The sequence below is a fragment of the Gymnoscopelus microlampas genome (genome assembly GCF_963454915.1).
Source record: "Gymnoscopelus microlampas genome assembly, chromosome: 4".
NCBI classification, from domain to species: Eukaryota; Metazoa; Chordata; class Actinopteri; order Myctophiformes; family Myctophidae; genus Gymnoscopelus; species Gymnoscopelus microlampas.
This window is the reverse complement of record NC_139941.1, coordinates 1,323,394-1,347,672: the sequence shown is the minus strand read 5'-3', so window position 1 is coordinate 1,347,672 and position 24,279 is coordinate 1,323,394. Positions and strand designations below refer to the sequence as shown.

The 24,279-nt window shown below is 40.9% G+C and overlaps 1 protein-coding gene across 1 annotated transcript; it reads right to left on the bottom strand.

Moving 5' to 3' along the window:
* Positions 1-971: 971 nt before the first annotated feature.
* On the bottom strand, positions 972-17,405 carry marveld2b (MARVEL domain containing 2b). The gene is made up of 10 exons (XM_084055976.1): positions 17,282-17,405; positions 16,123-16,370; positions 13,050-13,347; positions 12,177-12,281; positions 11,000-11,289; positions 9,638-9,676; positions 7,288-7,460; positions 5,151-5,322; positions 4,267-4,317; positions 972-3,246 (listed from the first exon to the last, which is right to left on the bottom strand). Exons 1-10 carry the CDS (start codon positions 17,355-17,357, stop codon positions 3,124-3,126), a joined length of 1,575 nt encoding a protein of 524 aa, XP_083912102.1. The 5' UTR covers positions 17,358-17,405; the 3' UTR covers positions 972-3,123.
* Positions 17,406-24,279: the final 6,874 nt, after the last annotated feature.

The window sequence follows — 24,279 nt, the reverse complement described above, 5'->3', positions numbered from 1 at the left end:
TTTGTACCTGTATTTGCTTTGTTTTTTTTTGCCGTAGTTACTTGATATACTAATTTATTTGTCCTGTCTATGCTTGTTCAACCTGTGGGCCATGTAGGGTGGGGAGTAGGGGAAATTCTTAACTGGAGGGACAAATAAGAACCCCTTGTTGGGCAGTTCAAATGCACATTGGAATTGCCAAATGGCAGTAGTACTGTGCAGCTGACATGCTTGTTCAATCCTCCAGCTATGTAAAAAAAAAAAAAAAAAAACTTGATCACAAAAAAAAAACGTACAAACCTCTGATGTGACAATAAAGTACATTCTGATTTAAAGACAAATATTGTGCTTTCGACCAATCTACACGCTCAAGTACTTTAACTCGAGACAAAATTTGACAAGAGCAACTTTCACTTGTAGTTGAGTAATATTTGACCAGGAGTATCTATAATTTGTCTACCACTGAGAACCTCTGGTTTATACCACAAAAGCCATAGATTATATGACTTCTCTGAAATATCGGGTTTGAATGAAATCACCGGCTAGTAAAACGCAAAAGCCCAGTAACACCACGATAGACTCATTAGTAAGACTCTAGGCTACATATGAATGTTAACCAACAGTATCAGTAAAATGGCAATAAGTTACAATCATAAAAGTATCTGGAATAGCTTTATGGCGTATGTCCAATCAGGAGAGAGAAAACGGAAGCGATGAAACCAAAAAGTATGTTGTGGGGTTCTCTCTCTTGAATGGATGGAATTGATATCCTGGCATAAATGTATCCTCTGTTTTCCGAAATGGCTGGATATACTGGGAGACCCCTTTTACTGAACAAACACTCCTTGGAAATGATTACTGCCTACTTTTTGAAACCAAAAAAGATAGTGTATGTATACTGTACACTGTAGACAAACATAGTGACAAACAGCAGTGAAGGATCAACTAAACAGAGGCAGATCACCTTATGAAAATGAAGACCAAACAGCAAGCTGTGAAAAGGCAGTTCATTGTCAAAGCAACAGTGCCTATAACAACTGTAAACAATTCAGTATTCTAACAAGTAAAAATCAACAATAAAAACAAAAAAAATACAATAAACAAAATAAACGTACATTATAAAAGTACGGCCTGAGCAACAAGAATATGAACAGCAGGTTTTGGATTCACATTGTAGAAAAACAAATCATAATTATGGCACTATTGGGAAATCAACTTCAAGAGTCCTGCAAGCTGAATGGCAAGCATGCATGGTCAGAGGTAATCATATTCAAATTATCTAAAGTATAAAAGTACATACATCAAAAATACATTTAAACCTACAGTATTTAACTGCATTTCAACTATCCAAGAGCATTAGGAGTAATTTGTCTAGTTCTGAAGTTTCTGCAAAGCCCTTCGTGTGTGTGTGTGTGTGTGTGTGTGTGCACGGGCATGAGAGACAGACAGAGACCAATCGATTGTGTTCGTGCGTCAATAGTAGAATATTTTTTACTTCCGTGGCACAATGAAAACAGATTTTCCAGAAAAAAAACATGACTTTTTTTGTATTTTGATATTAATGATATATTAACCCATTGAGACCTGGAACTGTCTCATTTTTAGATTTGAGCTGAAAAGCATTATTTTACACTTTGGGCTATTAAAAAATCGTGAAAATGTGTGCAAATCTTTGAATATATATATTTTTAAAGCAAACATTTTTAACTAAAATCTTTGCTTCTAATAATCCAGTGACTACAAAAACTAGTCTAACTGATGGAAAATGCCTCACACGGGAGATTTAACCCATTAAGACCTGAGGCCGATTCTAAAAATGTTTTTTGAAAATAATATTTTTTGAAAAAAAAAAAAAAAAATCATGATTTTTCAAGAATAGCAGATCTGCTATTTTTGAATAGCCAAAGAAATCTAAAGTGACACAGATGCGTTCCATGTCTAAATTAAATAAGAGTATAAATGACTTATCTTGTTCGTTGTTGCCATGCGGCTCCAATCTGGGAACCCATACGGTAAAAGAAATAGAAACTGTTTTTTTTCTTCCCTTTTCAGAATCTGTCTTGAGAGATTACCATGGCTCTATGCGAACCTACTGTAGTGTTTAGCTAAGGTTTTTAGTGCTACTCATTTGAGACCGAGGTCGTTACTGTGAATTTAACCTTAATTTTATTCTAAGATGTCCCAGTGAAAACAATCTCTGGTTTTACAAAGGAGGCCTGGCCAACAGCAAAAGCACTTTCAAAATAAAATAAAATAAAATAAAATAAAATAATGTAAAATAAAATACTCTCACAAAGTGTCATTTAAAATAAAACACTTGAGTGTGAAGCAGGTCATACTACCCTGTATAAATAAAGGTCAAGAAAAAGATAGTCACATTATAGTAGGGATGGGACAATAATCGTTATCGTTTATCGCAATATAATAGTTTATCGTGACATAAAAAATCTACCAAAAATAGCAGATCTATAACCTCACAATACGACATTATTGTGAGCTTGTAGAGCTGCCATTTTTGGCTAATGTTCCCCCCAGAATATGAATGCTGAGGTGGTTAACAAAAGTGGCATTTTAGGAGTTTTAAGCATATTTTGATCATCGTGATAATATCGTGAATCGCAATTATTTTGGCCACGATAATCGCGGCATTACACTTTTATGTGGTCCCACCCCTACATCATGAAGACATATCGTTGTACTGTACAGTCGCGGTGTATGAATATTCGAAGCATTTGGCTGACATTCCTCTCAGCGGTGGTCTCAGTGTGTTGCTGATCTTTCTGTCATGTTACAGCCGCCAGACAGGAGTAAGACGTTTGGAAGAGTCCAGTGTTCCTTTGGCTAACTGGGGCTTTAAAAAGATGTCCCTTTGGCTAACTGGGGCTTTTAAAAGATGTCCCTTTGGCTAACTAAAGCTTTTAAAAGGTGTCCCTTGGTTAACTAGGGCCTTTAAAAGATGTCCCTTTGGCTAACTAGGGCCTTTAAAAGATGTCCCTTCGTTAACTAGGGTCTTTAAAAGATGTCCCTTGACCAACTAGGGCCTTTAAAAGATATCCCTTGGCTAACTGGGGCTCTTAAAAGGCGTCCCTTCACGTCTCTAGGTTTCACAGTGGAATAAATGAACGTGACATGATGGAAGGGGTTTTAGCTGCTGAAGCCATCGCTCCAGTCGGCCACCTTGTTGTATTCCTGGATCTTCTGTTTGATGTGGGAAAGTTTGCTCTTCAGGTAGTCACACCTCTCCCTCTTCTCCACATAGGTTGGGTCCTGAGGAGAAACATGTATTACACCAAGGGTTACCAAACTTTTCAGGCCGCGACCGTGCAAAATTAAATCATACTTGAACTAGGGACCTTTTTGGTTGACCAATAGGCTCTATGCACAGCAGCCATATTGGAAAGAAATTGGCCTCTTCTTACTTCCTTCACAGGTGTTACCAATGATACTAATGAAGGCTCTGTTCCATTCTGGTCAGGGTGCTGATATCGTGCATGTTGGCTCACTAGAAACACTCCATTTTGGTTCCCAAATGGCCCCTTATGGTGGGTGTGTAACTCTGAGAGTGTACACATTTGTACACTCTCAGAGTTATGGGGGTCCTTGAAAGTAAGACAACCACTATGCCACACTAAATGGAACAGAGCCTTAATTAGTATCATGGGTAACACCTGTGAAGGAAGTAAGGAAGGGCCCCAATTCATTCCCAATATGGCTGCTGTGCATAGAGCCTATTTGGTATTAAAAAAGTCTTAAGTCATTAAATTATCACTTTATAAATGTGCAGATACCCTGTTTACATTTATACTGTATTTTGGTTTGTTTTCTGTTGAGTGAGAAAACAATGTTAATTAAGCTAATCATCTGGGGACCCCCAGTTTGGGAACCATTGTATCTTAAACCCTCTAGACTCAGTAAACTGGCACCTGAGTTGGCTCCGTCCTTGGACTGCTTTTTTCGGTCTACACCAAATCTCTTCGCCCCAAAAGAGCCGATCTACAAGCTCAAAACGTATCGCGTTTTGCGACACGTTGTGAGCTTGTAGCCTTTTTGGCTAATGCTCCCCGTCAGAATATGGATGCTAGGGTTCAAGTGGTTAACCCACATGAACCCTAGCATCCCTATTCCGGACATGTCATAATAGAATTGATAACTCATAGGAGGATCCCTTGCAAATATATTTAAACATAAATTGAGAAAAATTATAACAAGCAGTATACATGAAGGAGCTGTGCTCGTTGTTTAAGTGTTTCATAGGACCATTGAGCAGAGGATAGTATCAATACTTACAGCTTTCTTTCTCTTATACTCCAGCAAAATGCCGTTGATGCGTTCCTTCTCCTGTAAGATAAAACTGCTGTCAAAAAAACTGTATGTGTGTGTGTGTGTGTGTGTGTGTACACGCGAGCCCATTAAAGTGAGATCATGCGCTCTCCGGCCCAGCCGAAAAAAATGTCTAGAAATGTGTAAAAATGCCATTCATAAAACCACCATCCTAGAATGTTATTGATGCCCTCACAAGCATATATTACAAGTAAGACGCGCGAACGCGGGAAGCGAACGCAAAAAAAAAAATTAATGAAAAAAAAAAAAAAAAAAAAGTAACCAATAAAAATAAAATACAAAAAAAATCTGCGTTAAAAGGAGCATCTTAGAATCTTAGCATCTTTGAATGTTTTTGAACAATTCAACACAATTCAACAACGAAGTGCCTGTTTGACCCACTTCCGGGGGGCGGAGCCAAAATCCGAGCCCGAAGCATTTGTTCGTAGACCCCCACTTAGGGGTGCTAGAAAAAGTTTCGGAGCGATTCGGCCACTTTTCATTTAACATGGGGTTTCAATGGGGAGTTTTTAGGAGCCTTCTCCGGGGCGTGGCTTCCGGGGGAAGGGGCGGGCTTAAACGCAACCTTGACAGGTGTGTTCAGATTTCAAAGACCTTTCATTTGATGTATGGTACGTCTAAATTGGACATTTACTTATCTCACAGGGGCTGCACACAGGCAATGCACACAATACTGCACACAGATACACAGACCCACAACCTGAGCACGGTTTCATAGTAAGCTCCACTTGCGGAGGCGCGCCTCCTTCCGCTGCGTTCGCAACAAACGTGTGTGTGTGTGTGTGTGTGTGTGTGTGTGTGTGTGTGTGTGTGTGTGTGTGTGAGTGTACCATTTGGCTGGAGGGTCGGCCGGGCAGGTTCTGCATCATTTCGTCCATCTCCTCAAACCTCTTGGCCATCACCTGTACCTCGGCATGCAGCTCCTTGTACTCTGCATACTGGTCATTAAACACAGCCTTGTACTGGTCCCTCTCCTCGTCACTGTGGATGCTGCGGTACTTCCTGTAGTGTGGACACACAGGAAATACTAGTTTAGTCCCATTCGTACACTTTCAGAGTTACAGACCCGTAAGGGTCAATTTGGACCAACTGGATGTCCCGGGTCAAGTTAATATTTCATATTTATTATAACACATACGCCGTACGGTATGCAAAAAGAATGCACGAAGGGACTTCTGTGCAGGGACGTCACGGGCTCTCAGAAGGTGGGGGGGATGGACTTTCGGTGGACTATACCCCTTATTTTACACTTAGGCTATTCAAAAATAGCAGATATACAAGCTCATAGCGCGGCACCGAGTGCCGCGCTATGAGCTTGTAGATCTGCTATTTTTGAAAAAGAGTAAAAAACATTTGTAACTGTCAAATGTTTTCGTGTTTTGGTTACTTTATTTCGGTTTTAGGGTTAGGTTATTTAATTCTTATTTTTGCTTGATTTTACCAATTTATTATCAAAAAATGTATATATATTTTTTTTTTTCAAAAAAGTGGGGGGTATGAAATCACGGATCTGTGAGAGTGAGGGTGTCGCGTCGTACGCACAGTGAATGGCCGTGACGCCCCTGCTTCTGTGGCCTACAGTAGGTGGCCAGTGACTTTTGACCAGTTTCACTTTCAAAACCTTTGCATCATGCATGTCACACAAACAGAATGCGGCACACAACACCAATGGTTTTGATCATGTGGATTGTGGAAGTTAAAAGGTGTATTTGTGTATAGGACTGGCCACCTAACTGTAAGCTCACAATTGTGAGCTTTTCTGGTATTTTCGGCAACTGTTCCCCCTTATAGGGAATTGGTTCTCAAAGTGGGGTCCGGGGACCCCTGGGGGTCCTTGAGGGGGTTCCAGGGGGGTCCCCAGCAAAAGTAGTTAACCCATTAACTCATTGAGTGCCAGAACTTTTTTTTTTTTTTTTACGTTTTGTTTATTTGTTTTTGTTCTTTTACATACTCCTAGGTAGTACAATTGAGTGCCATAATTGCCAGATTTTTAAAAATATTATTTTGTCCCAGTGCCAGAGTTTTTTTCAAAGTAAAAAAAAAAGTGCTTAGGAAGCGAGATACAGCCTTTTTCAGGTATACGCTAAACAAGGAGTGGATGGAGCTGCAAATCCTCAGATGATGATATCTTGGGTTCTGAACATGTTCTGAACTATTTTTTCAAAAACACGTCAAACACGTCATTGGCATGTTGCGCCATAGCGGTAAAAACACGTGAAACACGTTAATGGCACTCAATGAGTTAAGACCTGGAACTGTGTCATTTTTAGATTTGAGCTAAAAAGCATTATTTTACACTTTGGGCTATTCAAAAATAGCAGATATACTGTACAAGCTCATAGCGCGGCACCGAGTGCCGCGCTATGAGCTTGTAGATCTGCTATTTTTGAAAAATTGTGAAAATGTGTGCAAATCTTTGAATATAAATACTTTTAAAGCGAACATTTTTAACTCAAATCTTTGCTTCTGGGGGTCCCTGGAACTAAATATTTTGATGGGAGTCCGCGGCCAAATACATATAATTTTGGGGGTCCTTGACATGAAAAAAGATTGAGAACCACTGATAAAGAAACATACGTTTTTCAGAAAACTGTTGAGATTTAGGAGACATGCAGAATCGGCTTCAGGTCTCAATGGGTTAATATAGCATCATAATCCTTTTCACCACTTTTTCCATTTATACATTGGCCATTCAAAAATAGCAGATCTACAGGCTCACAAGTGTGTCACTCACAAAACATTTTCAGATGGGGTTCCGCGGCAAAATACATATACATTTGGGGGTCCTTGACATGAAAAAGTTTGAGAACTACTGCTACAAACGAATCCACAGAGCGCTGCGGTGTCAGACTCCTGCGGCGGTGTGCATTCTACAGTTATGATTGCGCCAGGGGAGCGCTCTGTGGATTCGTCGATAGGGATGCTAGGGTACAAGTGGTTAAAGATTTGGCGCGTAGCAGTACTCACGCCACATAGTCAGCTATGATGACCGGTTTGGGGATGTGTCCGGCGGGGATGTGACCGCGTAGGATCTGAGGTTCCAGGGGAGGAGCCGCCGGGGACATCAGCTGTTCGTCCAGGATCTCTGACCGGACGGTGGGGAGAGGAGTCTGCTCCGACGCCCTGGAGCCTGCACCCAGCTGCATCATGGGAGGACACAGACAGCGCCACAACATGTATGAGCCACATAGAAACGGGACTCTCTCTTCCTTTGGTGTTAAAAAAAATAATAATAATTCCCACAATTTTTGAAACCCATTTTTTCACCCAGTGCCAATTGTCTAAATAATCCTGGTTGCTACACTCCCTCTGCCAGCCTAGGGAGAGCCTAGAGCCGAGCTCATGCCTCCTTCAATGCAGGCCGCTTCTTATCATTTGACAGGGGGGAGTTTCCCTGGTTAGACGTAGTGCGTGGAAGGAACACGTTATTCCAACCAGTTCCTTTCCCCTCCATCAGGCGCCCCGGCTGACCAGGGGGAGGCGGTATAGAGACCAGGATTACTGCATGTTTTTGTGAGGGTACTACCCTAGGGGACACGGGAGAACATGCAAACTCCACACAGAAAGGCCTTTCCTTTGGTGTTTTGCTCAGTTGGGCGTGGTTATATGTCTAAACCAGGGGTCTTCAACGTCTTCAGCCCAAGGACCCCCTCTCTGAGAGAGAGATGAAGCAGGGACCCCCACTATATATTGCATATAATTGTGTCGCAGATTAAAGCTTTTCATAGATGTTGGATTCATGTTACTGTGTATTTTCAGACATTTAACCACTTATACTGTCAATACTTAGTAAACTTAGTCTGCTCTTTTCCCCCCCTCTCTTTCCCCCTCTCTTAAGCCGATCTACACGCTCACAACGCCTTGCGCTGCGAGGCGTTGTGAGCTTGTAAATCGGCTATTTTCGGCTAAGGATGTCCTTAGAATAAGGATGTTAGGGTTCAAGTTAAAATGTAAAAAACTAAGTTCCTATCAGACAATGATTTGGTGCTGGACCCCCTGTAGTACCTCTGACGACCCCCTAGGGGTCCCAGACCGCCTGTTGAAGACCCTGGTCTAAACCCTAACTTTTAACCTCACTCTTAACCAAACTATGCCTAAACCTAACCTCACAAACACCATGCCTAACCCTAACCTTAAACTAACCTTAACCCTAACCTCACAAACACTATGTCTAACCCTAACCTTAACCTCCCAGAAACGATGCCTAAACCTAAGCTCAAAACCACACCTACCTGGGCGAAACACCGGGAAAAGAGAGAGTCCGACATACTGTACCAAGAGTGGTGGACAAAGTCTATACTCAAGTAAATACTCATGTATTCAATACTAAGGTATTCAAAAGCGCAAATTACGAAGTCAATTTTCCTTTTAATATCAATACATTGCTCTATTGAAATTTTGAACATTTACAAAAAAAATAAAATAATAATCTAACATTTTCCGATTTCTTTTAAAGTATTGTGTGAAAATAGCAGATCTACAAGCTCACAATGCACTTTGAGCTTGTAGATAGACTATGTTCCCTATATTTGAAATAGGGTTTTAAGTGGTTAATTCATAATGTATTTTTCTAAGTTTGGGCTCCAAGAGTCCCTTCCTTGAAATGTAGTGGCAAAACCCAAATATTCCAAGAATGTACTTAAATACAGTACTCAAGTAACTGTACTTAGTTATGTCCATGATTAGCCAAATCCCAATACAACCTCCTCCATCTTTCGGCACAGAGTTACAGTGAAATTGGTGACCTGCCAAAATACGTGACCATCTTGTGGACTTCACATAACACACATTAAGGTGAGGTCTTGCAATACGTGGCCTAAATGCCACTACGTTTAACTCTGTTAACTCTTTAACTGCCAGAGTATATACACAATCTACCCCCTTCCCTGCCATAGAATAACATTGCAAAAATAGGTAAAATGTGAATTTTATAACATTGAAGTGAATGGAGCAGAAAATCTTCGCATCACGTTATCTCCTGCTTCCTTTGTGATAAACGAAAACTTTAAAAAGTAAAAAAATAAAAATAAAATAATAATATATATTTTTTTAAATCTCGTTTTTCTCGTCGATGGCTGGCTGAGCCATGCAGAGAAAAACGAGAAATCTCGTTTTTGGCAGGTAAAGAGTTAATTAACAAACGGCAGAGATTTATGTTCGGACATTGACGTTATGTGAAGTAAAGAAGACGGTTAGATATTTCAGAAGGTCACCAATGTCACTGTAACACCATGCACCTGATGGGAATTAGCCGAAAGATGATGATGATGATGATGATGATGGAAAATAATACATGACATGAGCCATTAACACTTACAACAGACAGAGGTAGTACAGACGATCCAATGGTTTTCATCTAAGATGTCCATGATGGGAGAGACACAAAACGAGAACAAATCAAGTTACAAAAACAGTTCAGTTACAGTGAGTGGAAAACACAGTTTGCATGACTGTATACTGTATGTCTTCAATGGTCAGTTTGTGAATTTAACTATTTATGTTGTCGGGTGGAAACCTCAACCGTGACGTTGTGCCCCGTCAGAACAACTTCCGGGTCCAAGTGTGTGTTTTGTCAATATGAGCAGTGCTGTGTCTCTCGCTGTATTAACAGATCTGAGACTAAAATAACAACTAAAGTGTCATTCTACTGCTTTCCTGGCAACGACAAAGAGAAGAGGAAATCGTTATTTTATTTGTATGTATATATATAAATATATACTGTATATATAAATAAATATAAAAAATAAATAATATAATATTTATGATAAATAATAATATAAATAAATATGTATATAATACATATATTATCCTACTTTTTACTGTTTATGATATTAGCATTAAGATCCTTTTTAACCCTCAATGGTTCCTTTCTGAAAAAGCAGGTGATTGTAAAAAGATTTACGGGTTCCGACATGTTTGTTTACAATGAAGAGTGGACGGCGCTTGGTGCCGAATATGAAAACCGAATATGTCCAAATCTATTCCGATGGATCCAACGTAGTTATTTTTTAGTCACAAGCTCTTGTTAATACTTTTCATTGGTTAAATATTTACAAAACCCACAGACAGACAACAGTCGCGAGGTCTCTCAAGTACATTTTTGAATTGCGGACTTTTACTCGTTTCTACATTGCAAAATGTATACTTTCACTTAAGTAAAACATTTTAGTACCTTTTCCACCACTGTGTGTGTGTGTGTGTGTGTGTGTGTGTGTGTGTGTGTGTTTGTATTACTATACTTGCGAGGACCAATTATAGTGGAATTTGAAGAAATATACATTGTGAGGACCGTTTTCCTGGTCCTCACAAGACAAATGATTGTTTTATAGTTACAAAAAAACATTTTTACAGATACGTTTACAATTAGAAAAACATTCAGGTCAGGATTAGACATTTAGGTGTCTTAGAGGTTAGGTTTAGGGATTGGAATTAGAGTTAAACATGATTTATACTGTTGCGTGCCAGTGTCATGCACCGAAAAATAGCTGATCTATAAGCTCACAACTGCGACGCGTTGTGGGCTTGCAGATCTGCTGTTTTTCGGCTTTAGGCTTACGGTTAAAAATGGCAATATTTTGTTTTAAATGGCAATTATAACATGGCTGTCCTAAAGTGTTGATGTCCTCACAAGTATAGTAATACAAACGTTTGTGTGTGCATGCGTGTGTGCGTTCTTGACCTCCAGTTCCAGCGCCTCTCTCCTCATGCGCGCCGCCTCGTGCCGCCACAGCTTCAGACACACGGCGGCGCCCACGAAGTACAGCAGCGTGGTGACGAAGAGGAAGACGATGGCCGCGTTCTGGCCCGCCTCAGTGCGGCAGAAGGCGCCGCCGACGCCGTTGTTGAAGACGGGGAAGTTGCAGAGGCCGCCGCGCGTGGTGTCCCGCACGTACATGATGGACGCCGACAGATAGAGGACCCCCAGGGCCACGTTGATGCCAAACTCCGTCAGGGGCCACCAGGGAGAGTCTGGGGGGGATGAATGCACGGTTATAGTTAAAGGGTTAGTTCACCCCCAAAAACTCCATGGGGTGACTAATCGATAGATTAGTCTATCCCTTTAATTAAGACCGGGAACGCATCTGTGTCACTTTAGATTTCTTTGGCTATTCAAAAATAGCAGATCTACAAGCTCATAGCGCGGCACCGAGTGCCGCGCTATGAGCTTGTAGATCTGCTATTTTTTGAAAAATCTTGAAAAAAAAATGTTATAGATTTTTTTTCCAAAAACTGTTATGATTTAGATTTTTTTTAAGAATCACCTCAGGTCTTAATGGGTTAACCACTTAAACTCCAGCATCTGTATTGTGGGGAAAGCTTTTGCAGAAAATAGCAGATCATTGCGATGCGTTGTGAGCTTGTCGATCTGCTAGTTTCAGCGAAAGCTTTCCCCAAAATAACAGGGCTCTGTACTAGTGTCTTTACTGTTTTCTGAGGGACTTCGGGTCAACCATAGAGGGTTTAAGTGGTTAACTAAAACTAAACAAAATGACGAAAACTGAAATTAACATTGAGTTGAAATAAAGAAAAGTATTGTGTGTTTACAAACCAACTAAAACTAACTAAACTACAAACCAACTAAACTAAACAACTTAAAATAAGAGAAAATGTTTGTAGTTTGTTTAAAACAAAAAATTGCAGATCTACAAACTCATGTGTTGTGAGCTTGTAGATCTGTTATTTATGTTGCTATTTGTCTTAACTTTTTGAATCTCCCCATCGATAGAAAAAATAAACTAACCCTAAAACGAAACTGGCACAAACTAAACTAAAACCAACCCTTTTGAAAAGGTACAAATTAAACAAAATTAGCAAAGTCAAATTGAAAAATTAAAAAAAAGCATAACCATACCAACCTAGAAGGATGGCGCGGTAGTACATCGTCATCCCAATCACCAACATGATGATGGTGACGATCCACACCAGGCCTGCCACCACCAGCACAAATGGAGTTTTGGGGCCTGTGGATGAGATCACATTTTTAGGGGCGTCATCATTTCATTGTATTTACTTGGCATTGGCGGGGAAAATATTCGATACAAATAAAATGTCTGTTTAGGCTTCGCAAACACAAAATTGAAATTACTGACAATGACTGGTAGCAATAATCAAAATAAATAACGTACTGTGGCCAAAACAGGCCTTATATTTGATAGTTTCATAGTTTTAAAAAAAAACATTTAAATAATAGCAGAAATAGCCGTTCTACGAGCTCATAACGTGCCGCGATGCGTTTTAAGCTTGTAGATCAGCTATTTGCGCTAATATGAATCTCCAATATGAGTTTTCACAGGTGAATCGAACTGATTCTGACGATACACCACTTTGATCATAACTGCTATAGTCTCAAAAAACTGCGATAGGCTCTATTCACAGCAGCCATATTGGGAAGAAATTGGGCCTCTTCTTACTTCCTTCACAGGTGTTACCAATGATGCTAATGAAGGCGCCGTTCCATTCTGGTCAGCGTGCTGATATTGTGCATGTTGGCTCACTAGAAACACTCCATTTTGGTTCCCAAATGGCCCGTTAAGGTGGGTGTGTAACTCTGAGAGTTATGGGGGTCCATCAAAATAAGACAACCACTATGCCACACTAAATGGAACAGAGCCTTAATTAGTATCATTGGTAACATCTGTGAAGGAAGTAAGGAAGGGGCCCAATTCATTCCCAATATGGCTGCTGTGCATAGAGCCAATTATAGGCCACCGTGCGTGAGTGGTCTTTACCCGAGTAGTGGTAGCCCTGCCCGGAGGAGCCGCCGTAGGCGGCCGCCCCGCCCCCCAGCCCGCCGTACAGCTGCGGCTGGCTGTAGCCGAACATGTTGAACCACTCGTTGTCCTTGTGCACGTACGCGCACACACAGGCGAAGACGGCGGCGCCCAGCAGCAGCTCCACGGACGCCAGGATGCGGAGCAGCCCCCCCCAGGACTTGAGGTAGGCGTAGCGCAGGTTGTAGTCCTCGATGCGCTCGGCGTAGGTCATGGCCGAGCGGCCCGTGGGCGCCTCAGACACGGACTGGAGGGCCTGGTGGGGTTTGCACGATTAAAAAAGGGTAGTATAAGTGATTATGTTGTTGGTTTAACCCATTCAAAACCGGGAACGCATCTGTGTAACCACTTAAACCCATTATTTTATGCTTTGGCTATTCAAAAATAGCAGATTTACAAGCTGTATAATTTGTTGAGCAAACATTTTTTACTCAAATGTTTGTTTCTGGGGGGGTCCCTGGAACAAAACATTTTGAGATGGGGGTCCGCGGCCAAATACATATCTAAAAAGGTTTTCTATATCAGTGGTGCTCCAACTTTTTTCATGTCAAGGACCCCCAAAATTATATGTATTTGGCTGCGGACCCACATCTCAAAATATTTTGTTCCAGGGACCACCCAGAAGCAAATATTGGAGTTAAAAATGTTTACTTTAAAAAAAAAATATATATATATATATTCAAAGATTTGCACAAATTGTCAAGATTTTTCAAAAAATCACACCCTGTGTGAAGGAAGCAGTGCCTTTGGGGCGGGCCTTAACTTATTTCAGTTTGTCCCTATTGGTGGTCTGAGTCCACTTACCAAATTTGTACTTGGTAGCATGCTGCAAACTGGAATGATGGCTGTTTAAAGCCCAGCCAATGGGCAGACAGAGGGGGCGGGGCTTAAGTAATGACAGTTAGTCCCTATTGCTGGCTTTAGTCCATGTACAAAATTTGTACTCCATAGCATGCTGCGAACTTGAGTTATGGCTGTTTGAAGGCCAGCCAATGGGAAGACAGAGGGGGCGGGGCTTCAGCAATTCATGCTGGTCCCTATTGGTGGTCTAAGTCCACATACCAAATGTGGACTTGGTGGCATGCTGCAAACTGGAGTTATAGCTGTTTAAAATCCCGTGCTCATCCCGTGCTCATACGGGCGCTGGGGGTCCCTGGACCCCTCTTTGATAACTTCATCAATTCATGCTCGTGCCTATTGGTGGTCTAAGTTCACATACCAAATGTGGACTTGGTGGCATGCTGCAAACTGGAGTTATAGCTGTTTAAAATCCCGTGCTCATCCCGTGCTCATACGGGCGCTGGGGGTCCCTGGACCCCTCTTTGATAATGTCATCAATTCATGCTCGTCCCTATTGGTGGTCTAAGTCCACATATCAAATTTGGACTTGGTGGCATGCTGCAAACTGAAGTTATAGCTGTTTGCTTCTTTGCCGTGCTCATCCCGTGCTCAAACAAACGGACATCCCGTGCTCAAACAAACGGACACGCAGACAGAGTCAAACGTAGAGCGGTTGGCACCGCTAAAAATTGCAGATCTACAAGCTCATAGCGCAGCATTGGTGCCACGCTATGAGCTTGTATATCTGCTATTTTTGAATAGCCAAAGAAATCTTAAAATGACACGGATGTTTTTCCGGTCTTAATGGGTTAAACAAAAGAGTTTTGGTTCAAATTTAAAGCTCTATATTGTGATAGTAATCATTACTAAAGTGTGTTTGTTCAGTAACAGCGGTCTCCCTGTCTCTCCAGCCCCACAATTTCAGGTGGGTTACCCGTTTCATCGAATCAGGAGAGAGAACCGGAGTTTCAATTTTATCTGCTTTCACTTCTTTGTGTCGTCACTTGTTCATCCTGTATCTCATATGAGAGCTCTCTCCTGGATTGGACGAGATTGGTATCCCGACATGAAAATGTATTTTCCATTTACAAAAGAGCTGGGGAGATGCCTGTTACAGAACAAGCACTGAATTATGAATTATCAGAATATAGAGCTATTTAACACTTATTTTCACAAAGAAACATCTCTTACTGCACCTCTGATGATTTAATTGTGTTTTTGGCACTGGAACACAAATAAAAGGACATTTCTGTTTGCCTTTAAGGCTTAGAGCAGATATGACAAATAACTTACAAACAAAGAAATGATGACTAAGAATGATCACTAACAATAATCAAAATAAACAATTTACTATGGCCAAAACAGGGCATATTTGATCATTTTATACTTTCAAAAACATTCAAAAATACCGGAAACAGACGATTTGCTAGCTCACATCTTTTTATTTCACCTTTATTCTACCAGGAATAGTCCAATTGACAAAAAAATCTCTTTTACATCTACAAGGTGAGCTTGTAGATCAGTCTCTTTCCGGAATTATTTTTTTGATTGATTGATTGAATACTTTATTTAGTTTCAATTGTGGTGCTATGTATTCAATTAATCAAGACATTTAAAGACATACAATAACACAGAAGAAATCATCAATACAAGGCGCAATAAAAGTATGTGTACAGAAAACATTCTACAGATGAAGTTATACAAATGAATGGGAACTTCAAGTGACAATCATGCAACAAATTGTTGTGATTATGTCAATAGGCTCTATTCACAGCAGCCATATTACGAAGACATTCACAGGTGTTACCAATGATACTAATGATATGAAGGCTCTGTTCCATTCTGGTCAAACAGAGTCAGGGTGCTGATATTGTGCATGTTGGCTCACTGGAAACACTCTGTTACACCAGTGGGTCTACAGTTGGGGTCCAGACCCTCATGGGCTTCCAAATGGCCCCTTACAGGTGTGTAACTCTGAGAGTGTACAAATGGAACGGGTCCATTTGGTTCCATTTGTACACTCTCAGAGTTATGGGGGTCGTGGAAACCACTGTGCTACACTAAATGGAACAGAGCCTTCATTAGTATCATTGGTGACACCTGTGAAGGAAGTGATAATATGGCTGCTGTGCATAGAGCCTATTGATTGCTATCGGGGCGATTATTTATGAGTGGGCGACAGGTGCCTTACCTCGGCGCCCAGCAGCAGGCCATCGCGCTCCTTCCGGGAGTTGTAGCTGCCACCGGAGCCCCCGAACGGGTCCAGGTAGGAGCCCGGCAGGGAGGGGGACGGAGGGGCCGAGTTGGGGGGCGAGCAGGGGACCCCCGCCGTGGTCTGGTTGGTCATGGCCATCCTCGATGACGGAGCGGGGGAGTCAGGGGGTGGAGGAGGAGGAGGAGGAGGAGGAGGAGGGAACGACCAGCCCTGGCTGCCTAGGCCTGTTACCGTCGGGAAATGAGTTGATAGTTAACCACTTAACCCATTCAATCCGGGAACGCATCCGTGTCATTTTTAGATTTTCTTTGGGCTATTCAAAAATAGCAGATCTACACGCTCATGCCATTTTTTGCAAATCTTTGCATAGGCTATATATTTTTCTAAAGAGAACATTTTAACTCAAATCTTTGCTTCTGGGGATTACACAAATGTCTTCTTAAGCCTAACAGTTTTTTGAAAAAAATGATGTTGCTGTAATATCCGTGGTTCTCAAACTGTTTTCATGTCAAGGACAGATTTGAGTACAAACACATTTGCTGTAATTTCTAAAAAGTAGCAGATCCACGAGACGCGTTTCGTGCTTGTTCATCTGCTACTTTTGCTATTTCTGAATTTGAATCCTGAAAGGTAACGGTTTTGGACATAGGAGGTTTCCACCCAACAGAGACGATCTTGCTACATATAATGACATTCTTTTTTTCGGGTTATTTTTTGGAATAGAACATTTTAGTTTTCCCGAAAACTTTGGTCAAAATGACTTATTTTCTATCAATTAACTTTCCTCTTCTACCCCGGATTTGAGCCTTGTTTCCTGCTTAAGTACTGCCATGTTTACCATTGAGCTAATAGAGCCTGCCTGCCTGCTTGCTCAGGGGATAAATCTTCAACCAATCAGGAGAGAGTACCCATTTATCAGCTTAAATTTTATAGCAGTCCAGTTCCAATTGTGTCTGCTCATTTCTTTGTGTCATCACTTCCAATTACACTTGTTCATCCTGTATCCTGTGTGAGTTCTCTCTCCTGATTGGATAAAATTGGTATCCCGTAAAAGTAAAATCACTTGCCCTACCTTTAATAGCAGTAGAATAATCAACTTAGATTTTGGTCAGTTATGCACATAACAGGGCCTTACCGCTGCCGCGCGCGCTGCCACGGAAGAAGTTCTTGACGGAGTTGGGGACGAAGCGGTGAACCGGTTTGATGTCCATGCCGTCACAGTCGCCGTCCAGCCGCTCTGCCGACGCGCCGGTGCCACCTGGAGGTGGGGCGGTACGATTATTACATTTTTAGATGACGATAAATTAGCATACAAAATCATTGCGATTAACGATTTCATTATGTTTTTTTGGCATTGAACACTGGAACATGAAATAGGCCATGTACTTCAAAATTGTATACTTTGAATGTCAGCCAAACTGCAAGCGCAACGCGTGTCGCATCATAACGCATTCTGAGGTTGTAGATCTGCTATTTTTGATATATTGAGTTTTTCAACATTTATGCAAACGATCAAGCAATAATGTATAATTGATAATTATTCAAAAATAATTATAATAATTGGTAATATATTGTTGCTGTCAGGCAGAAACCTTGCATCTCCATATATCATTTTTTTCCCATACATTAACGCCCTACTTCATCATACAATTAGTGTTGCACAAATGTTGTGAAAATAGCCGATATACAAGCTCACAACGCGTTCAGCCATTTTCACTACTTCTTGTTATAGTAACAACAAACAGAGAGAACAATTTCCCCTCGACAGGGACAAAATATAATCATATAGTCAGTGGTGTAAAGTAACTAAGTACATTTACTCAAGTACTGTACTTAAGGTAAGGTAAGTGATATTTTTTGCTAATTTTTTGTTAAAAGGTTAAAGTAATATATTCTGATAGTAATCATTGCTACAGAGCGTTTGTTTGATCACAGGGGTCTCTCCAGCTCTTTAGTAAACAGATTATAGTACATTTTCAGGTAGGTGACAAATGTTAAGCCAATCAGGAGAGAGCACTGAAAACGCATTTTCTGTTTAATAAAGAGCTGGAGAGACATGGGAGACTCATTTTACTGAACAATCACTCTATAGCAATGAGTACTATCAGAATATAGAGCTATCTAACACTTATTTTAACCAGAGTAAATCACTTACCCTACCTTTAAGTACAATTTTGAGGTATTTTTTACTTTACTGGAGTATTTCCAGTTTTCAGTACTTTTACTTCCACTTCTTTTTTTCTTATATCTCAGAGGCACATATTGTACATTTACTCCACTACAAATATTTGCAAACTTTAGTTACTAGTTTCTTTGTAGATACATTTCGGGGATTTGAAAATAGCCGTTCTACAAGCTCACAATGCGTTGCATTGCATTGCATTAAATGTTTTTATCTTTTTAAATGGGACATTCTGCAAAATGAGTACTTTTACTTTTGATACTTTAAGTACATTTTGATGCCAATACTTTTGTACTTTTACTCAAGTAAATTTTAGATTCAGGACTTTTACTTGCAACAGAGTATGTCTACATTGCAGTATTGATACTTTTACTTAAGTAAAACATTTGAGTACTTTTTCCACCACTGGATATAGTATTGATAAAATAACTTATAATTATTCATTATTGTAAGTGTAGTATACCTGGAGGGTAGAAGTCTGTGTGTCCCACCGCAGGGTGGTCCGGCAGAGGGGGAGGGGGCAGGGGGTCCGCGCTGAGCGCCAGCCCGCGGACGTCCTGCATGAGGGGCCGAGGGGGGAGGGGCTCCTCGTCCCGCCACAGCGACCCCACGGGGACCTGGTCATAGTGGGGCATCTCCCTCACTATGTCAAACCTGGCAGAAGACATGAGGGGGTGCGTCTCTGCCCTGGAGGGGGGGGGGGGGGGAGAGACAAGAGAGGGAGAGAGAGAGGTTAGTCCAGGGGCCAAGCCATATTTTGGTACCACCTAAGGTGACCGTAAAATTTTTGTCTTCCTACATGTCTCTAGTTTATATTTTGGTATGATAACCCTTCCAATCTTGTAGCTTAATGGCAGTTATCACTACCTACCGGCTAATGTATCCGGTAGGAGACACAAAGTAGAATCTTTGTGTCTCCTACCGGAAATACACCCGGGCATCAAATTATTGCGACAAAAAACAAAATATATCCATGTATTCAAGGCTTCATGGGGTGTGCAATTGATAGAAAATAAATCATTTTTTGGGTGAACTCCTCCTTTAAGTTTCCCAGGGGGACTCTCTACCCATTCAGCTATGACCACCCTAGACCGAAGGAGGGTCAACTTTTACAAGCTTATGGAAAGCAGTCTTTTTGCAAACAACAAAAATCTGAGAAGTTATCAATTGCACACCCATGAAGCCTTGAATACATGGATATATTTTGTTTTTTGTCGCAATAATTTGAAGATTGGAAGGGTTATCATACCAAAATATAAACTAGAGACATGTATGAAGACAAAAATACAAAAACTTTACGGTCACTTTAGGTGGTACCAATTTGTGAAAATATCAGTGTTGGCCCCTGGACTAGGTTGCTTGTTTCTCTCGCAATAGGCTCTATGCACAGCAGCCGTATTGTGAAGACATTCACAGGTGTTACCAATGATACTAATGAAGGCTCTGTTCCATTCTGGTCAAACAGAGTCAGGGTGCTGATATTATGCATGTCGGCTCACTGGAAACACTCTGCTACACCAGTGGGACTAAAATGTGGGTCCTTAAGGGGGGGGGGGGTGTAACTCTAAGAGTGTACAAATGTAAGCAAATGGACCCGTAAGGGTCCATTTGGTTACATTTGTACACTCTCAGAGTTATGGGGTCGTGGAAATTGAAAAATCTGAGAACCACTGTGCTACACGAAACGGAACAGAGCCTTCATTATTATCATTGGTAACACCTGTTAAGGAAGTGAAAATATGGCTGCTGTGAATAGAGCCTATCTGGCAACACTGGTACTGATCATCAAATCTGCATTCCTGTTGATCCCACAGTGTTAGGACTAGGAGCTTCTTATTGGTTAACTGTGCCACTTGATTGGAGTGATATAACTCTAGTGTCCTTATACTGGCCATGTCCTAGGCAAACGATCAGTGAGAATATGTGAACATTCTTAAAAAAAACAATTGCTGTTGTGATACGACACGCTGTGCGTAGATTGGCTATTTTCGCAGACATGATTTTGGTGTAGAGGGGGGGGGGGGGGGGGGGTAGGGTTTAAGTTTTTTTTCTTTTCTTCTTTAAGCAAGTAAATTGATTAAAGGAGTAGTTCACCATTGGCTTAGGAACGCTACTACAACAAAAACAATCTCCACGAATTCAAGGCTTCATGGGGTGTGGAATTGATAGTTTTTTTTAAGTCATGTTTTTGGGTGAACTACTCCTTTTAAAGGTTCAGGTTCAGGCTACAGTATACAGTACAGGGTCATTCCTTGAAATAATACCCGTTCTGACACAAGCTTATTCTTGTCGTTTTGTGATACAAAACAACCCACCGACATTCAGTAATACACTTAATAATAACATTTTTAAAAGAGAGCAAAAGGTACAGACTAAAAGGGTACAGGGTCCATCACAGTTCCTCACACTGACAGCAGAGCATATCGCTGTTGTCAGGCAGACACCTCGTATCTCCAAGTTTTACATTTTTAACGTTTTTTTTTGTAAATTAATGTCACCCAAGAGCGTTGCACAAAAGTAGTGAAAATAGCAGATCTACAAGCACACAACGCCTCCCACACTACGAGGTGTGTGCTTGTAGATCTGTTTTTTTCACTATTTTCAAATGTTAATAATAATAATAATAAAAAAGGAATGTTTTGGACATAGGTTTCCTCCCAACAGCAACGAGATAGGGTTTAAGTTATTAAAAAAAACTTTCTGTACGACTTATGCAAATAGAGATAACTTTCAAGTAAGGGTTATTATCACCGACACCTTAAAGGTTGTCGTTAACATTTTGAATGAAAACAAACATTGCTGGAGAGTTGCAGAAGCAGCAGTAATGCTCCCACTGCCACACAGCAGTGTTGCATACAAACATCCTATAATGAGAGGCCACCATGGATTCCTTACTGTTCACCATAGGAATGGAATCTCAATGGACGACTCCCTCCAAAAACAACACTCACGCAAACAACTGACACCTATAGCCTATACCCACACTCACATGCTTCAGGGTGGGTACGCCAGAGGTCCTTGAGGGGGTTTATACCATGATATTCTATCTAACATTATTGTTATACTATATTATTATACTATCTTACACCATTATATTTACTATTATTGTGATTGCTAGTTACTTGTACTGTATCTCCCTCGTTGTGTCTGTGTGTCTGTGTGTCTGTGTGTGTGTGTGTGTGTGTGTGTGTGTGTGTGTGTGTGTGTGTGTGTGTGTGTGTGTGTGTGTGTGTGTGTGTGTGTGTGTGTGTGTCATATGGCCGCCCAACCAGAGCCTGGGTCTGCCTCTGCCTGACGTTTCTTCCAGTTAAGGGGGAGTTTTTTGTTGCCATTGTCGCAAAAATTGCTTGCTTAGGGACAATGTCGGGTCTCTGCTCTACATGTAAAGTGTCTTGAGACAACTTGTGATTTGACACTTAAAAATATAATTGAATTGAATTTAAAGGGGTCCCTTGCAAAATCAGCCCATCTATTTTATACTTTGGATATTCAAACATCACACCCTGTGTGAAGTGAGTGGTGCCTTTGATGAGCCCCGTATTGACCCCCGTATTGATGTTGTCATCAATGTTTGTGGACAGACATAGAAAACAGACTAGAAAATGTGCTTCTCGGAGCACAAGTCTCCGCCAGCAGACCCGTGCTATTTTAACCAAATCACTTACCCTATCTCTATCAAATCACTTACCCTATCTTTAACCATAGTTTTCTAGAAATGTTCTGATTCTTAGATTAGAACATCTAAGGATTATTACATGATAGCTTGGCTAACATGTTCAATCAGCCAAGCTAAGATGTCCAATGTTAGCTTGGCTGATGGCACTGATGTCACTTCGAAACATGTAAACAATGTTTCGAAGTGACACACCTATTTATAGTCTTCTATTTCGTCATGCGTCTCGCTAGCCAATCAAAGCACACCCTTTCAACATATTGTCACGTGTCACGTGATGCTTGACCAATGTTAGCTTGATGGACACACGGACATACATACATACATACGGACACACGGACAAAGCCAGATATAGGAGTGGTTGCCTTCGGCACCACTCAAAAATAGCTGATCTACTGTACAAGCTCACGTCGTAGTGCAACACGCTGTGAGCTTGTAGATCGGCTATTGATGAAGAACTAGAAAAGTCTTGGAAATTGTATTTTAGATTGAAGTAAGCATTTTTCATGGGTTCTGGATTTGTTCCCAAACTGGGACCCAGGTTTTTTTTTATTTTGGTGGGGTCCCCAGATGATTAGCTTAATGTGCAACATTGTTTTCTCACTCAACAGTGAACAAACCAACGTACAGTATAAGTGTACAGTATACAGGATATCTGCACATTTCTAAAGAGACAATTGAAGGACTTTCAAGGCCTTTTTAATACCTCTAAAAAAAATAAGACCATTACTACGTCAGAAAAGTAACCAACAAACTATACTATAAAAAATGGTCAGGTCCGGGCACCTAGGCTACAATGTAGCCTGACAGTGCATTGCGGGTTCGAGTCCCGATCCTGACCGCCTTTGCTGCGTGTCACTCCCCATCTCTCTCTCTCCATTTCCTGTCAGCCTACTGTCCTATCAATAACAAAAAGGCATAAAAAGCAACAAAAAATGAATTAAAAAAATGTCAAACATTACCAAAGAAAGAGCCAAAATAATTGAAAATAGCCGATCTACATGCCCACAACGCCTTGCAAAATGCGAGGCGTTGTGAGCTTATATTTATCTGTGGAAGCTTATATTTATCTGTGGAACCGAGACAAACTAAATGTAATGCCTCAACTCCTACAATTTCAAGTGCTTGTCAGGGTAGGGGGGGTCCCCAGTTCAAATATGATTATTTTGGGGGGTTGCGGCCTGAAATGTTTGAGAACCCTTGTGCTATGGCTGGGTTTCACATAAAGATTCTGGATTTGTTGACATACATACGCTACGGCTGGGTTTCACATAAGGTTTCACATTTGGGCCCTGCTCAGGAGGTCGTATTACCCCACGTTCTGGGAACCCAGAACTTAGAAATTCCCGAAATCTTAAAAAATAGCAAAAATAGAATCTACAATCTCACAACGTACTGCATCTTATTTTCGCTTATTTCATGAGATTTTTTGATGACGACGTACGACCGATCCACCATCAGGGGTGGTTCTGGGTACAATGGAAACGTTAAAAAAAAGAACCATAACAACTTCACAGGTTAAGGAAGGTTTGCTCTAGGTTCGCGTTGTCGTGAAAAATAGTAAAAAAGAGCCATAAAGGTCCATTCACACCGGGGCGATTTTTTTCATGCGAATAATACGTTTTTTTTTAAAACTATATAAAGTCAATGCAAGCTTACATGGAGCGAAAAAGCGTATTTTAATTATTCGGAACAAGTCTGAATTTTGCGTATATTCGCCGGTGTGTAACCACCTTAAGTCTCAGCCACTGTGACATGGAGAAGGTTCCTCTCTGCCACTGATTCAGGAACTGCTTGATCTGATAGCACACCATATGGTGGCTCGCTGCATTGTAGCTACCCCACGTTTTGAAGGGCCACAAGTTCACACATAAGCACGCCACGCATGTACTATGCCTACAACATGGGCTGTCAGGTGAAAACCTTGTATGTTCAAAACTGTTACTTTTCAGGAAAAAAATAACCTGTGTTCCAATGGATCCAATGTAGTTATTATTTAGTCACAAGTTCTTGCTAATATTTTTCATTGGTTCAATATAAAACCCAGAGACACACTTAACCACTTTCACTGAAAACATCATCTAAAATAGCCGGTTAGGGTAAAGAGAAAAAAGTAAAGACTAAATGTATGCTCTTGAAAATGGCAAATGTAAAGTATACATGATTTTTGAACATGCACAGTATATCATTATCAGGCCTACATTTACCATTTGATTTATTGTTATGCCATAATGACTGGCACAGGTTGTGTAGCAATTTGTAGCAAATGATGAAATAT

What these genes read in the sequence shown, in the direction of transcription:
- marveld2b (XM_084055976.1), bottom strand. Translation starts at nt 17,357, where the DNA reads ATGGACATCAAACCGGTTCACCGCTTCGTCCCCAACTCCGTCAAGAAC. An exon ending in GCAGGGCTACCACTACTCGG is followed by an intron (nt 12,282 to 13,049) that starts GTAAAGACCACT and finishes TCTCATCCACAG; the next exon opens with GCCCCAAAACTCCATTTGTG. An exon ending in CTGTACTACCTCTGTCTGTT is followed by an intron (nt 7,461 to 9,637) that starts GTAAGTGTTAAT and finishes CCCATGATGCAG; the next exon opens with CTGGGTGCAGGCTCCAGGGC.